We start from the raw sequence: 17541 nt of genomic DNA on the forward strand, positions 1-17541 counted from the left end.
CTTTGATAAGCTTGCACATATGTAGCTAAAACTTCAACTGTTTGTCAGAACATTTCCATAGCAACATGACTGGGAAGTTTAGACACTGGTTATTTTAACTGCTTTTGTGTTGGCTAACAAGGAAAAATGAAAGGTATCTGTTAAAATCCGATGCCAGTACTAGAACATGGCAGATTTCCACTAGCAGGTGTGTTATGTCCTGTTTAATTTCTAGGAGTATTTTTAATACCTCATTTCAGGAAATTCAGAACTCCTCATTGGTTGCAAAAGGGAGCATCTGCATGAATGAGGATTCTGAAATCTGTGATAATATTATATGTTTTGGGTGTTCCATAGACACGTACCATTAGGTAAGACCAGGATTCCCAGATTGTGGTAAAAACCTGGAAACACCAAGGTCTGCTGCAGTTTCTTTTTAATAATGGTCTACCTTGGACTTGTGTAGCAATATCCAACCTAGGCACCACTTCACCCTGGGTCAACATGACTTTAGAGTTCAATATATCCTCATTGTGAGTCATGTGTTTGTTGTAATCAGTACAAGTGTGTTGCGTGTCAAAACACTATACTGTGATAAAGGTGTGCTCTAACAAAACACAACATACAACAGAGCATACCATATTAAGCATGTCATACAATGTACCATATAACACCACCAGATATAAGGCTTCAAGTAAGGTATCATATACTATAAGTATTTTACAACAAACAACACACCTTTAATGCTAGGAAAGTAAACATTTTCACTGTTTTTTGTGGTCTGATCCCTGCTTCTGTTTTCCACTTGGTGTTGTCTTCTTCAACTAGATTTATACATTCATTGTCCACCTAAGTTTGTGGTAGGTTTCGGAACAAATCAGAGATCTAATTTCACATCCTTCCTTTGAGATTATTATAGAGCAATGACAGCAACACATTACTGTGTGGACAGTTAGAAAGAAGATGTGCAAAATTAAGCAACATGCATCAACCTTCTGTCTCGACCAACAAAGCTGATAGATTCACTGTCAGGATCACGTTGACCTCACCACATGCCAAGGATTGAAGGAAGCAGAAATTGATTTCTTTCTTCAGCACAGTACTGAAGTACACACTGTAACCAGTTTGATATTTCAAACTTATTCTATCAATGTGCATATTATACATTTTCCAGTAATTTTATGTCATTAAAATAATCTAATCTAAGTTTCCCAACATCCTGCAACATAGGAGTTAAAGTGAAGCAAGGTAACTTCTAATCTTTTAAGAGTTCTCTGTAATTCTACCAAAGGCACATCATGCTACCCACAAGATAAAGGAGTTTATAATAAGTACAGAGACAGAAAAAAGCCATATGAGAGTGGCATAGGCATGTGCGCAGTCTGAGAACATGTAGTACTAAGGTGTCTCTCCACCACCTCGCTCACACACACACACAGAGATAAACCCTAAAATTTGCTAACACACGTGCACACACACAAAACCCCTAAAAGATGTTATTAAGCAAGATGTCCGCTTTTCAAAATGAACCGAAGTCCAGAGTTTCTTAGGAGAATTTGTTGATGTATCAAAAAAACAAGGTGTAATTAATTTCCTAATGACTACAAGAAATTATAATACAAAACTCTACCGCTTATGCTGCATATGCAAGCCAAAGGAAGGCTAGTAGTTCCAAGAAAAATTACACATAAAGGGATCCATGAGAAAGGTTTTATTTGACTGACTTGCCTTTCCAATGCTAAGGTCACTGTTTTCTAGCAACACATAATTGGTCTCCTGGCCTATCACCATTCAAAGAATAAAAACAGAGGGAGCCAGCTCTGTCTGCACCCCATATGAGCAAGTGTAGTATGAAAGGCCACCGGGGTAATAGATAAGTGGAGGCTCGTCAAGTGAGTTGTGATGAAGTTCTCTGTCTGCTATCACTAGATCTCCAACTTCACTGTGTTAGGTGGATATCTGTCTTCGCTACATAATATGCACAAACATTTGGATCTGTTCTCATTACATGGAGAATAGCTTCTAATAAAATCGGCAGCCTGGAGGTCTACAACACACAGTGATCACTCTCCTTTTCAGTGAACTACAGAATCTGAACTGAAGAGGAAAGATCAAACAATGGTCTTCTAACCTAAAAGGAGCTCCTCTGCGAGATACTTTGTACTAGGTAGTGTCTTGTATACAGGATGAATGAATACAAAGATGAATAAATTAATACTTTGTAAAGCAGGGGTCTGGGATCCTACTTACCACAGATGACTTCCAAGAAGGAAAAATGAATAAGATAAAATATGATATGATTTTTAGCTATCTATCAGGTAGCTAGAGCTTGAACCTCTCTATAAATTGACAAGTGAACATGGTTCCATAGCTGAGGGCTTTGAATGACAGAGCACCGGACACGTTTTGAGCCATATAAATGTTCAGTGTCTGTTGGATGAGTGTAGGAAATATCCAGCGACATAATATTGTAATTGTCAGGCAAGTGAATTGGTGGTCCCTCCAGGAATGTACTTGTGGTTGAAGCATAAGGTAACGGCAGTGATATCAACAACCAGAAGGTGTCAATGTAGGGATTTTAATGAGGGGTAGAAAGAAATGGGAGGGCACAGCCCCGCTTAACAATTTGGAGGACCTGTGCGTTCGAACTGATGACCTACCACCCTTGGATGACATGTTTGATCTTGCCTCCTACAAGGTGGATGTGTGTTAAAAGGGACACAACAAAGTGGTTCTGCAGTTGTGATGGTAGCAATACAATCTGATGAAAATGACTTGTTGAGACGAGAAGTAGTGCTCTGGATTTGTGTCTGAAGGTGTAGAAACAAAGGAACTCACATCAGCAAGCCTGGGTGGAGTTTATATGTGCACCTGCTCATCACTTCCGGCGGATGGTGGAATGAAGTCCCACAACACCACCTACTACCAAGCAGGAATACTGGCTTCAAGCAAATAGGTTGCAAACAACTTCTTGGCAAAAGCATGCTTATTTTCAGGATGATGCAACCAGCAAGTAATGCTGATAAAAGGTTTTAGGAAGATATTAACGCTGTCTTATTTCCAGCGGAATAAGCAATAATTCTCAGAAAAGGTTGAACTTGTTTTGTTTTGCAGCTTTAGGATACATACAGTACTATTCACTGGCAAAACTGCACTTTGTTTCTTCATTGCCTATGTACAAAAAATCATAAATGATAAAAATAACTTTAACTTCCTAAACATAGTTGTTGTTTCCATGTAGAATTTAAGAGCCCTGGAAACATCCAAGTTGTGTATATGTTTCTCTGGTCAAGGATGAAAAAAGGTCTAGTTGAAAGACTGAATAAATTGTTCTCTGGTTACATATTCGGTTTTCGGTGACACTGTATTTCTGGAACTCTTTTTAAGGAGTGTTTACAATGAGAGCTGTACTTGCAGTAAAAGCTAATGCCAAGGCTAGAGAAAATAAAAAGGTATTTCTAAGTAAAAAGGTTAAAGCCACAGAAGAAAAAGTTACTTTCAGTTCTATCCTTCTGGTGGATACTTTATCTACCAGCATCTCTCACCTTTTGAATATTCCTCAGGCATCAGACTAGATCCGGAAATTTTGCAACAGTTTTATCCTCGATTACTGCATGAACACAGCAACATTGGAGCCATACCCATATAGAGCTACTCCTGAGTCCTGAGCTTGATGTCAGTTTCCATTTCATTTTAAGCCCTTAAAAGGCCAACTTTAGTTCAACAGTGAACATGCAGTGCAACCAATCTAACTTAGAACATTATCATTTAGATGACAACAACCTGCCTTCAGAAGGGGAAGGTGGAAGGAATTGGTGGTGAATCTGCAGATAGATCTACCAGGAAGACTGTTACCAAGATAAATAACTGTTTCTTCTGATGGCTACTTCCACCTGCAGATTCTTCATTTTGTTTTTAAATAAGTACTACAGAGATACTTACCAGGTGGTGGGTTTCATGGGATGGTCACGCCCATGCAGTTTTGGAGCATGGAACAAGCGAAATAGCCATCCAAATGACTATCCCTTCTCACTTCTCTATCCAAGAAATAATGCTTTGAAAATATGTTATGTGAAGCCCTCATTGCTGCACAGCATATTCATGTGAAAGGCACGTACCTGGCCAAAGTCGAAGATTATGCCTTTGCTCTGGTGGAGTGCACTCTTATTCCTTCTGGTACTTACTTCCTTCCTGGCAAGGACGTAACACATTTTAATATAAAGTACAAATCACTAAGACAGCCTATTCATCTGACTGCTCTGCCCATCTAGTTGGCCACATATCAAAGAGTTTTTGTATTCAGATCCGAAACCGTTACTTTTCTTAATGTATTAAAGGTGTACCCTACAAGGGTCCAGCCTAGAAAGTCTCTCCTCCTCTCTGGTGGGATAAGGCAGAAAGAAAAACATGGGTAACAAAGAACTGCCCGGTGTGGAATGATGCAACAACTTGTATAGAAAAAGCTGTAATAGCTCGCAGAATTGGCTTGTTAGGGGTTTGGATGCACGTTACTTGCAATGCACTGATGTGCCGAGCAAACATGATGGTCATTAAATATACTGTTTTGAACATCAAAAGTTGGAAATAGAAGTTACGCATGGACTCAGAGTGCCCATGAAGAACTTTAAAAGCAACGTACGGTCCTACTGAGGTACAATGAAAGGGGGAAGGAGGAAACTCGCATGCCAACCCCTTCAAAAATCTCAGAACTACTGGGGACTTGAACAATGAAGACTAATCAGGTAAACAAATGAAGGCTGCTAATGCCTTAGCGTAGAGTTTAACTGTATTCAATGCACAACTTTGCTTGGTAAAGGAAAGTGCATAGCTCAACACTTTGGAGCAGTGAGCACAACAGGCTATGAAACTGTTGCACCGTCCAAGATAAACTTCATGGAGGTTTGGAGTGCAAACAGGTTGACATTACCCACCTTCAGCCAGTGGCAGATGAAGAGTGTAGCTTCCCGTCACTCAACCTCCAGGCTTGAAGGGGGAAGCTGTGGAGGATAGGATGAAGATTCTCCCCCTCTGCCTGCGTGAGGAAGTCTGCTACAAGTGAGAGTTGAAGTGAGGGGCACAGGAAGAGTTTCAGAAGGGCTGTGCATCACATCCTACTCATCTAATCTGGAGCCACCAGAGTAACTTCGGCCTTGTTTTGACGCAGTTTCCGAAACACTTAAGGGATCAAGCATACCAGGGAAATGCGTAGTGAAGCAGGAAATTCAATGTCAACAAAAATGCATCCTGCATGGGTTTCTGCAACACAAACTGGAGTACAAAGAGCAAAAAGGACTGTGCATCCTTGAGAGCGCTCATAAACTCACCAAAGGAGTGCACCATAAATCAAAGATGTCCTATACCTCCTCCGGATGGAGATGACAGTCATGGTCAGCAAGACCGACGCAGACTCAGGCTGCTGGCTTTTGTGTTCATGAGGCCTGCCAGATGGTTGGAGAACAGTGATGCTCAGTGTGCTTGAGCCCAGGCCTACAACAGCAGAGCTTCTCTGTAGAATAGATGCGATCCTAGGCCTCTGTGCTTGTTTGTGTACCAAATCGCAGATGTGTTGGCTGTCAAGAACTGGACTGATCAACCATGCATTCATTGCTCCCCTGGAAACCAGAGGCCTTTGATCTCCAGCTTCCCCAGATGGGCAGCCTACCCTAAAGAGGATCAGCACTGTCCTGTGGCCAATGCTGCTGGTGGGCAAAATGACTCCCGCATGAGATGTTCTGTTCGACTGACCGCCACTGGAGATCAGTTGTGATGTCCAAGAGGATCCTGATGATGTCCTTTAGATTACCTCTATGCTGGAATTATTCTTGACAAATACATTATTCCTATTCATACGCCAGGGTGCATGCATGGACAGCAATATGCAGGAAGCCACCAAACACAGCAGGTTGAGATCTTTTGGGGTAGGAATACAAACTTTCTCCTGAAACAACAGACTCACGTTCCAGATCACCTGAGGAGCAGGGAAAGGTCTTACAGAAGTGTCCTGTACTGCCCCTATGGAGGATGCTGTGAAGATATGACATACCAACGCAACACCAACTAAGGCGAGCCTGACGTATGCTGCCAATCATCCAGGTATAGAAATACTGAGATCCCAACACAGATATGCCACAACCGCTGCCATCACTTTGGTGAAGACCCTGGGTACCACTGTCAACCCAAAAAGGTAGGCCCACAGACTGATAGTAAGTGGAACAAATGGTACCTCCTGTGCGACTGCAGTACAGTTATATGAAAATATATGTTTTGCAAATCAAGGCACACCATCCAATCTTCCTGTTCCGATGGCAGAAGGATGTGAGCTACATTCATTATCTTGAATTTCTCCTTGTAAAGGAAGGAATTCAAGTCCCTGAGGTCTAAGGTCAGTCGTAGACAGCTGTTCTTCTTCCGAATAAAGAAGTACCAGAAGTAACATTCCTGCTCAATTTCCTGCTCTGGGACTAGCTCCACTGTCTCCGAGTTCCCCTTTCCGCAATTTCTAAGACCTGCTGTTCCTTTGAAATTACCTTGCAAGCCTGTAAAGGAAATAGCACCCTCCCCTCTACTCATGAGTGTTCCCTTAAGGGAAAACTAAAGCGGTTGTCCTGGTGGTGCCAGGATGGAGGAGGAGAGCAGCTAGGTCAACAAAGAGGAACAAAACTATTGTAGGACAATGTCACTGTTGGCATGGTTACCCCCTAACTTTTTGCCTTTTGTTGATGCGAGTTATGATTGAAAGTGTGCTGGGACCCTGCTAACCAGGCCCCAGCACCAGTGTTCTTTCCCTAAAACTGTACCTTTGTCTCCACAATTGGCACACAGATAAGTTCCTTGCAACTGGCACCCCTGGTACCGAGGGCCCTGTGGCCAGGGAAGGTCTCTAAGGGCTGCAGCATGTATTATGCCACCCTGGGGACCCCTCAGTCAGCTCATACACACTGCCTCACAGCTTGTGTGTGCTGGTGGGGAGAAAAAGATCAAGTGGACATGGCACTCCCCTCAGGGTGCCATGCACACAACCCACTGCCTGTGGCATAGGTAAGTCACCCCTCTAGCAGGCCTTACAGCCCTAAGGCAGGGTGCACTATACCACAGGTGAGGGCATAGCTGCATGAGCACTATGTCCCTACAGTGTCTAAGCCAATTCTTAGACATTGTAAGTGCAGGGTAGCCATAAAGAGTATATGGTCTGGGAGTTTGTCAAACACGAACTCCACAGCTCCATAATGGCTACACTGAATACTGGGAAGTTTTGGTATCAAACTTCTCAGCACAATAAACCCACACTGATGCCAGTGTGGGATTTATTGATGAATGCACTGAGAGGGCATCTTAGAGATTCCCCCTGCCTGCCAGCCCAACTGCTGGTGCTAGGCTGACTGGTCTCTGCCAGCCTGCCTCTTCTAGACTAGTTTCTGCCCACATGGCCTGCCTGTATCGCCAAAGTGACCCCGAGGTCCCTCCATTCATTTCAACGCAAAACCAGACATGGCCCCAAAGTGGGTTTGGCTAAGCTGCCTTAATGGACTTCATAAGAGCTTTGATGAATGGGAGCAAAGACTCAGAGGATGTTAAAGGTGATAGGAGGATCTCTGTGATGACATTCAACTTTGTTTCCTTGAATGGAATTAGTAGGAGCAGCACCTATGCAGCCACAAGGAGAGCCTTGAGTGCCACAGCGGTCCAAGTCGGGGCCAGAGGATGGTCCTGAGGTGGATATCTAGGGTAGACTGTGCCAGGGAAGTGCCTGCTGGCGAAGTTCCAGTCGAGCACCAATGGATTACTGGGGCTCAGAGATGCACCAGAGGGATTTGATGTGTTAATCAACAGAGCCATCATTATTACCTACATAAATGCAGGTAACTATCCCAGGTCGGTGCTGGGCACTGTGGTTATGCTGGGAGAACTCAAGCATTAGGGCAGTATTCAGCTTTGAAGCCAGTACCCTTGCTGAGCAGCGGTCAGCTCTGGTTGCTCTGAGAGATAGCTACTAGCTCCGGCTCAGAGAAGGACTCCGATGGTGGTGGTGAAAGATGAGGTGGCCTACTTCTGAGTGACAATGGCATAAAGGTATTGAGTAACCCCACCTGCACCTCTTCTTATGCTTCTTCTGGCCTTTTGCCAACAGAGAAAGGGTAAAGAACAAGACTTCAAGCTAGACCTGGAGTGCTATCAGCACTGAAATGGATTCATCATGTGCATACACCATGGAAACTTGCAGGGCTAAAACCGATTTGTTTTTCTGATTTTGGCATACCTAGCACTGAAATATTGTTGTGTGCAAAAACCTATATGGAGAGGAACTCCAGATGCACCTTGAACAGTGGAGAAAAAAAAGTTCTGACATCAGTGATATTTTGTTAACTGACAGGTTGTTGCTGGTGCTCAAAGTATGTTTCAGTCTGCATAGCAGAATGTTTTACTGAAATGGATGGGAAGATATTTGAGTACACATACAAAATGTGTCCCCGTTTCAGGTTTCTAGAGCACTAACTATCATTTGTAGCAAAATGAACCTCCTCATTTGGTTAATTTATTAAGATTCTGATTCTACCTTTGTTGTCGCCCTGAGAATGAAATAAAGAGGATTTATGTATAATATTGCCCCCACACTGCCTTGCCATAAAATTGACTGATAGGCTGCTGCCTGCTGTTGGAAGAATGGAAGAACATGTTACTCAGAATATCAGACTTTATACTTGCATGGCTGAGGAAGACAGTGAGAACTTATAGAAAATGTCCCCTCACTTAAGCTTTATGAACACATTCCATAACATTTATGTGAAAATCATGAGAGAAAACAGCTTTCTGTAGGAAGCTGGCCTGGTGTGGTAGGTTCCTATGGCACTTACACCTTATACCAGGTCCAGGAATCCCTTATTAGTGTAGTGTAAGCAGTGTCTAGAAGCCAGGCTCTGTAGAGGTTACTGTGGATGAGCAGCCAAGGCTTATATAGGAGACATGCAAAGCTAATGCAATACCACTGTAGCTACACAGTACTTACACACATGAAAGAAAACGCTCAGTGTTACAAAAATGAAGGTACTTTCTTTTGGTGACACAAATACCAAAAATACCTCAGAGGCTACACTCCCTTAGGAGGTAAGTAAAACACAAATTATAAACACTAGTAAGCAGAAATAGGTAGAAAAACAGAAAACAGAGCAATGAGTGAAAATCACAATAGTTAGAAACGGGCCTAGGGGGAGTAGAAACCATATACAAAGAAAGTGGAATGCGAAAGTCGGTCTCCCACCTAGGCAAGTGTAGTGTGTAGAGGGGAGCTGGGAGTACTTAGAAAGCCCAAAGGTAAGTACCATCATCCACCACAGTGACGAGGAAAGCAGGAGCAAATCACAGTAAGTTTCCTAGAAGACACACAGAAATCAGAAGAGGAATTATGCAAAACCCAGAAGAGACTGCAAGACACTAACAGTGGATTCCTGGACAAGAAGACCTGTGAAAGAAAGAGACCAAGTCCAAGAAACACAGAGGAGTCCAGGAAGAGCAGGAGCCCCTGCTAACCCGGATGAAGATGAAAAAGAAGAACCACTGGTGGAGAAGAAAAGTCAGTACTGCACCCAAGAAGACGGAGTCGGGTTCCTGGAGGGTGCAAGTGATGTCCCATGCCGAATGGAGGATTGCAGTTAGGTTTGCGGTCGTCAGGTGTCCAACAACAAGCCTTGGCACAAGCTTGTGGTTAGCGGAACATGGCGCTGACTGGGACCAGGAAGGACCAGGTGAACTCTACCCAGGAGGGGAGGTCATAGGGGGGCCCTCAGCAACTCAGAGAGCACACAGAAGACCAGGCAGCACACACAGGAGTCCCCTAGCATGGGGACAAGAAAGTTGCAGAAGAGACCCATGCAGCACTACGACAAAGGCTCCCACTCTGCAGGAGAACTACTCCGGAAGCTGTGCGTCGCTGGATACAGTGCTGGGGGCCGGAGCTACAAAATGCACGAAGGACTTGGAGGCATGCCAACAAGCCTTGGCAGCTGCAAAAGACACAGTGCAAAAGGGTACTGTCTTGCGTGGAAAGGCAAGGTCTTACCTCCACCAAAGTGGGACAGGTGGAAGAGGTGACCATCGGGACCACTTCAGTCCAGCACCTGTGATGCAGGATCCACGCAGCTGAGGAGGAGAGGGGATCCATGCAGCCGGTCGTCGTCTCAGTTGGTGCCTGCAGAAGCAGCGGAGTGACTCCTTCACCCCAAGGGAGATTCCTTCACTCTTCTGATGCAGGCTGAAGACAGGCTGTCCTCAGAGGATGCACGATCGGGAAACTTGCAGTTGCTGGCAGGAGCCTACGATACAATGTTGCAGAAGGCGTCTTGCTTCTTTGTTGCAGCTTGTAGAGTCCCTCGAGGGTCCAGATGCAGTTTCTCCAGTGAGACATCGAAGTGGAGGATGCAGAGGATATCTGGTGGAGTCTTGCAATCCGAATTTGAGGAACCACCCAAAGGAAAGACCCTATTTAGCCCTGAAAGGGGAATTGGTCACCTAACCAGGTAAGCACCTATCAGGGGAGGGCTGTGACGTAACCTGCTGGCACTGGCCACTCAGATGCTCCCAGAGTTCCCTGCCAACCTTGAATCCAAGATGGCAAAACCCAGGAACTCCCTGGAGGACCTCTGAGGACCACCTATGGGGTGGTGTTGGACAGGGGAGAAGTCACTCCCCTTTCCTTTTTCCAGTTTCGCACCAGAGCAGGGACTGGGGGTCCCTGAACCGGTGTAGACTGGTTTATGCAAGGAGGGCACCAAATGTGCCCTTCGAAGCATTTCCAGTGGCTTTGGGAGGCTAGTCCTCCCAAGCCTGTAAAACGTATTTCCAAAGGGAGAGGGTGTAACACTACTCTCCCAAAGGAAATCCTTTGTTCTGCCTTCCTGGGCTCGAGTTTTTCCAAGCAACAGGAGGGCAGAAACCGGTCTGTGAAGTGGCAGAGGCTGGGGCTGCCTGGAAAACCTCAGAAGGCTGAAATGGCAATGCTGGGGTTCTCTAAGGAGCCCCCATAGTGCATGGAATCATACAACCAATGCTTGCAAAAGCCTGGGGGTATGATTCCAACAGGTTTGATACAAAACATGCCTATGATCGGAGTTACCACTATGTAGCTGGACATAGGTAGTGACCTATGTCCAGTACACCCGTAAAATGGCATCCCTGCACTCATGAAGTCTGGGAAAATGGTCCTGGAGTTTGTGTGGGCATCTCTGCTAGTGCAGGGGTGCCCTCACACACAGATAATTTGCACCCTGCCCTCAGGGCTGAAGGGCCTGCTATAGGGGTGACTTATAAGTGATCTGGTGCAGTGAAAATGGCAGTGAAAGGGTGCTTGCACATTTTCACGCAGGCTGCAATGGCAGTCCTGCAGAAGCCTTTGCATGGGCTCCCTATGGGTGACAAAATATATACTGCAGCCCATAGGGAATCCCCTGGAACCTCAATGCCCTGGGTACCTAGGTACCATATACTAGGGACCTATGAGGGGGCACCAGTATGTCAATTGTGGGTGAAATACAGAGCTCTGGGTGAGAGAGCATAATTACTTGGGTCCTGGTTAGCAGGATACCAGTTAACAGAGTCAATCACACTGACATCAGGCAGAAAAAGGGGGTAACCATGCCAAGAAAGAGGGTACTTTCCTACAATTTCTTTCAAACATGGTTTGTCAAATCCCAGCAGAGGGTCAACATTGTTTAGAAGATAAAACCACCTTGGCACGCACACCACAATTTCTAAAATTAGTTTGCACCACCAACAATGATTCATATTCTGACTAAAATCTGTTATTGCCCTTTCTATGTACTCCTTTTTGTGGACCTCAAAACCTGGATTTCACTACAACGGGGACCATGTCCCAAGTCCTGTAATGGCTGACACAACAAACTGTCCATGTTGTAACCAGCCATTCAAGAGAGGGGCAGCACTTTTAGGACACCTCCACGTGCCCCTTGGGGTTAGGATCTACTCACCTTGCCTAAGATGAGCACAACAACAGAAAACAAGTGTTTATGTATGTGGCTTGGGTGGGAAAATGTAATTAAAAAATATCAAAGATATGTTTTATCATTTTTTTTGCAATAACAAAAAAGTCCAATATATTTAAAAAAAATGAATGTTAGATTCACCAATATATGTATGCAAGGAGAGTGTAACACATTAATGTAAAAAATGACTACCCTCATCAAAAAGGTGTACACATCTAGGCTCAGCGCTGTGATGTGCAAAAATGAAAGATTTACTACATGCGCTAGGTATTTTTGGGGAGAAACGAGAACTGCATGTACATAATAAACATACTAAAGGATGTGGTTGGTGATCTAGAAATGCTGTTTTTCTGTTAGGGGTGCAATAAAAGATACGGCTTCCAGCAACTTGTATTGGAAACTCACATGTCAATAGCACATGTGAGATATAAAGAGTCCACATCATCAAAAGTAATGCCTTTTTCTGACATTGCCAATACTATTAATCTAAACTTTACCTTCAGGTACATGTATAATACATCTGGATTGCCCTTTAATCTTCTGAAATCCGATTCAAGCTGAAATGAGTTTGCAGGGACAGGAGGGATCTCAAAGGAGGCTGCTGTATCTACAGTAGGCAGCAGGAGTTTATCTTCCCTTTTGACACTGCAAGGCTGAGATGCAGCATGTAAACTGCAACCTGAAGTCTGTGGTCTGCAAGAAATAGCAGGTATCATAAGATGAATTATGTATTAGCCATTTGGTCATTTTAATTGTTTTGCTGTACACGCAGTACAAAAGGAGAAACATTTCCATGTGACTGAGTTCACGAAGAACAAGTTACTTACCTTTGGTAGCGCTTTTTTGGTATAAACTATTTAGCGCAAATTCCTCACCTTGCAAATTTCCCCAGCTCACAGATTACATATGGAAACTTTCAATAGTAATTCGGTCATCTGCAGATGGTCTTGTGAGGCTTCATGTCAGATCCATCCCACTCTGGATGTGATGTTTTGATGCAAGTTTTTTTTATGATCTGTCAGTGCCTTTGGACGGGGAGCCCATAGAAATCAGTACGTCAGAACATACTAGTGTGCAGTTTTCTAGGCTGGAATCTTATTAATGGACTATATGAGTTTACTCCACAAAACGGGGAGGAGTGAAGGTCAGAGACAAATCTGTAGTTAGATAGAGACTCTATCAAAGAAAACATTACTGAAGGTAACTTGTCAATCCGATAGAGACTTCTAACTGCAGATTTCTCACCTTGTGAACAGATACCAAAGCATACTTCAGCAGGTGGTGGGTTTGTTGATGGCTCAACCAGAAAAAAACACAGAAAAGATAGGGGAAAGTGCCCATTTCTGCCAGACCGGGCTTTCCAGGTAGTAGTTCTTCATGAATATGTAGAGGGACGCCTATGTAGAGGTTTGGCAGATATACAGGACTAGCACTCCATGTGTCAGTGCAGTCGTAGAAGCCTTTGCTCTAATGGAATGAGTGTGCAAGCCTTCTGGGGGCTGATTTTTGACTAGCCCATAACAGATTTAAATGCACAAAACAATCAATGGGTAGATGGTTCACTTTTGTACTGTTTACCACTTTTTATCTCTAGAGAAGTCCTCAAAAACTGGCCTGATCACCTTAAATACTGAGGGCTCTCTTAGGGTCAAGGAAGTGGAGCTGCTCTTCCTCCTTAGGAGGATGGAGTAGAATAAAGAAAGCTGGCAAGTGGATGGATTGCCCTATATGAAAGGACATGACTACCTTCGGCAGTCATGCCTCTTTTTTTTCAGAATATATTTTACTCCTCATAAGAGACAAGAGGTACCTAAGCTTTAATGGTACGACCGGGTCCCCATCCTGCCATCAGGGCTCTTTCAACATATTGGGAATCCCAGAGTTCCACTTCGTACTCTTCTCCTTGTTGCTTTGTCTTTAATCCTTGTATTCCGGAAAGTATTTTTATAAACAGTCCCACAACCTTATTCTCTTCTGTGACCCGTCTGCACTGCCCAATCTTGGTGCCTCAAGGGATAACCATTTTGTGTAATTCTCCCTATGTGCAACCAACACCAGGATAAAAATGTAAGCGTGACTGGTACTTCCCCAGTTTAGTGATGGGCCCTTCACCATTCAAGATAGCAAATAAGACCAAAGCCAGGTTTACCTTAATCTTCCTCTCAAATATACCTGAGAAGATCTTACCCACTTCTTGAGGGAAGAGTTGGACCTTCGGACACTGCCAGAATAGATGAACATCATCAGCCTCTTCTAGCTCACACTTAAGACAGCACCTTCTCCTTGGTCCTCCTAGCTTCATCAGTCTCTTCGGAGACCGTTATGTCCTGTGGACCGTAGACAGGTGGTTTCTCCTTAACGGGGCAGATTTGACTACGTGCCAAAGTGTAGATATTGATACTTGCCAGAGGTTTGTTGGCTCCAACTCCAGCAGGTCTGATATCCACTTCTTCTCTGGCAATGTTAGGGGCCCATCCTCCCCCTGCACCAACATTCAGTACCACTTAGACACTTCCTTCTTCTGTGAGAAAGGCCCCAATAGCTTCCTTTATCCTTAGACTTCCCCAGCCCAAAAGTCTCTTTGTGTTCCTGCCCAGCTAACTAGATGGCAATTTTTGAACTTCAATATCCTCTTTCCCGTGGGCCAATAAAGTTCAGCCCAGGTTATCAGCACCCCCTCTATTTGCAACTGTCCCCACTCACTTTGTTATCCCAGTATCCTTTAATGGAAGTGCTAAAGGATCCTGCAAACACCCTGGTGTACCTGGCAAATTGTATATTGGGGCAAACTGGCTATAATATGGAATTTTTAAGATCCTCCTGGCATGCATCCATACTTTACGAGCAGCTCTGAGTATCTTTAGCCTGATCTTCTTGAAATATTTGGGGTGGCTGAATTAAAATTTTTAAAAATGCACCTCCTTCCTCCTGGCTTTAGGTTAACGCTTGATATAAGGGGGAAATCTGCTCGAAGTCACCTCGTAACAATAACCATATATTTTTTAATTGAAAGTCCCATTTGTAAACTTGAAAGTCTGGTAACACAATTCCACAGTCAACCTTTTTCTTACATAGCTTTGTAAATGCGATGCGTACCCCTTAATGGGCCCATACAAAACTGTTTAATTCTGCTTGAAGGTTATTAAACCATTGTGTTTTAAACTCAAGTGGGATAGTGTTAAATATGAACGTAAACTTAGGTAGTATCATCATTTTAACTATGTTACACCTTCCAATTAATGACCGTGGAATACAGGCCCAGGAATGCCTCTTTTGTCTGGAGAACCAACTTGTCTGGGAAGAAGGATGAGTATGATAGTTTCACAGATAAGGACTGAAGTTTGTGTACACACTGGGCAGATGTTATGGAAATGAGAACTACAGTTTTGATAGTCAGAAGGTAGAGAGGACAGCCGTACATTGTTTCAAATGAAGTGCACATCAGGTAGATGACAACCAAATGAAGGCCCCACTGCAGCATCACAGGAATTTGTGGATCAGCCCTTTTAAGAAATACACCACAATACATGATTTGAAAAGGGTTGGCTGGGGTTGTAAACTCAGAAAGGCCAAACGATAACCTTTAACTGTGGCCACAGCCAGGCACTACTGGGCTAGAGAAAGACAAAACAGGAGGATGTCAGGCAAAGGGATGGCTGTCACGAGAGGAACACCAGAGAACCAACTTCTCCCAGTGCCCTGCTTACAGTTTTTGCAAATGGATTCATAGCTGGCGAGATGACACCAACCACTTTGGCACGAAGATTGAAAGACATCAACTATCGCTGATCATTCTCCACACAGAGAGGTATAGGTTGTGCAGGCTCGGGTGCAGGACCTGACCCTGTTGCTGCTACAGGAGGTCCTCTCAAAGGGGCAGTCAGTTTGGAGCATGTATGTTCATCACCAGAAGCTACGGTTACCACTCTCTCCCTGCTCAGTCCTGTGACTCTAGGGTAATCTGAGCCGGCCTCTCGATCAATTTCAAGAATTCTGGGCAGGAGAGGCAGGGGTGGAAACGTGTGCAGGAGTCTTGACTCCGAGGGAGAACTGCCAGGAGCCTCAAATGCTCAAAATCTTTGACACTATAGTGGCAAAATGATCAAGCCAGTTTTAGCCCAACTCCTGGAAGACAACCTATGCCACCTATGAGTTTAACTGCCAATCATGATCCACTAGGCAATGTCAGCTGAGTTCATCCACTCAGGCACTTCCAGATGCGTAAAGCATACTAGCACAGGGGCCATGACACCATAACACCCTGTTGTAGTTTCATATGGCAGTCGTGTTCTCTGTGACAATATGTACCAGTTCCTCCTTGATGGACGGGAGGATCGCCTTCAGTGCCAAGCAACTTTTTTGCACCTCCAGCATGTTGATGTTGAGTTGAGCTTCCATCAGAATTCTCTGATCTCCACCTCTCCCAGATGAACTCTCCAACCCAGCAACAATGCATCTGTCATAACATGGATCATTATCTCTGGATGAGGAAGGGAGAGGGGTCTGCCCCTGGTTCAATTGCTGTTGGCAAGTTACAACGCCTGAATGGAATAAGACAGGTTTCCTTGGTGTTGAGCCCACTGACAATTCAAACCACTGCAGAGACTGCATTTGCCATCTAGAATGGTTCATGAGCAGGATGCAGGAGACCGAGAGGCCCAGAAGTCTAAGAGCTGCTCTCCACGATAACCAGGTCAAGAGTTAAAACATTGGTATCTGAGCCTGAATGATGTGGTCTCATTGAGGAAGAGGGAGGCTCGGAAGAGCACAGTATTCAGGGTGGCTCCCATGAAGATAAGCCATTGAGATGGAGTCAGGTGTGACTTCAGGACGTTGATGGGAAAGACCAACGATGTAAGCAGGCTGACCGTTGTCTGAAGATAGCCAGTCATTGAGGTACAGGAAGACTGGTATTCCAAACCTCTGAAGATGGACTGCAACCACCACCATCAAATTTGTGAACGCCTGAAGTACACTGGTAGCACCAAAGGTAAGCATTGAAGCTGAAAGAGCGCCTGCTAGTGGAATTGCAGGAGAGAGATATGAAAGTAGGAGTGCTGCAGATCCAATCCCAGGAGGAATAAGTTGAGAGAGAGAAGATCTAGGATGGGACAATGACCTTCATCCTTCTTCACCACCAGAGGAAATGGGAGTAACAACCTGTCACATTCTCTGATGTTGGCACCTTTTCATTTGAACTTTTCCACCAAGTACGGACAAGTGGTCCTCTGGGGGTGTTGTGGTGTGGGTAGCATATCTGTGGGATGTGACAGGAAGGGGAGGAAGTAACCATGTTTCACTATCTGGAGTGAGATGTAATGCTCCTTCATCAAGGGAGGTGGAAGCTGGGGATGGAGTAGCATGTTGCCCTGGGGACATGTATGCTGTCGGCCTAATCCCCTGCCTCTACACTGAAAGGACAGAGAGGCCTGTTGTAGATAACATATGTTATGCCATTGCCTCTGCTGATATCGCCTGCCAAACCCTTGAGATGGGCACAATTGCTGGGGGGAGCTGCCAAACAGGCAGAGCAAGGCCTAGAGAGTGTGCTGTGGCTTTCAACTCTTTA

At 44.6% G+C, this 17541-nt stretch overlaps 1 protein-coding gene across 3 annotated transcripts in view; it reads right to left on the reverse strand.

The window, feature by feature from the left end:
- The window catches only part of RPAP3 (RNA polymerase II associated protein 3), a 266423-nt gene that overhangs the window by 70383 nt on the left and 178499 nt on the right, over positions 1-17541 (reverse strand). For all 3 annotated transcript variants that reach the window (XM_069229050.1, XM_069229048.1, XM_069229049.1), the window contains exon 14: positions 12470-12665. In XM_069229050.1, coding sequence (XP_069085151.1) covers positions 12470-12665 — 196 coding nt within the window. The remainder of the gene's footprint in view (positions 1-12469; positions 12666-17541) is intronic.

The sequence above is a fragment of the Pleurodeles waltl genome, chromosome 4_1, assembly GCF_031143425.1.
Source record: "Pleurodeles waltl isolate 20211129_DDA chromosome 4_1, aPleWal1.hap1.20221129, whole genome shotgun sequence".
Taxonomy (NCBI): Eukaryota; Metazoa; Chordata; class Amphibia; order Caudata; family Salamandridae; genus Pleurodeles; species Pleurodeles waltl.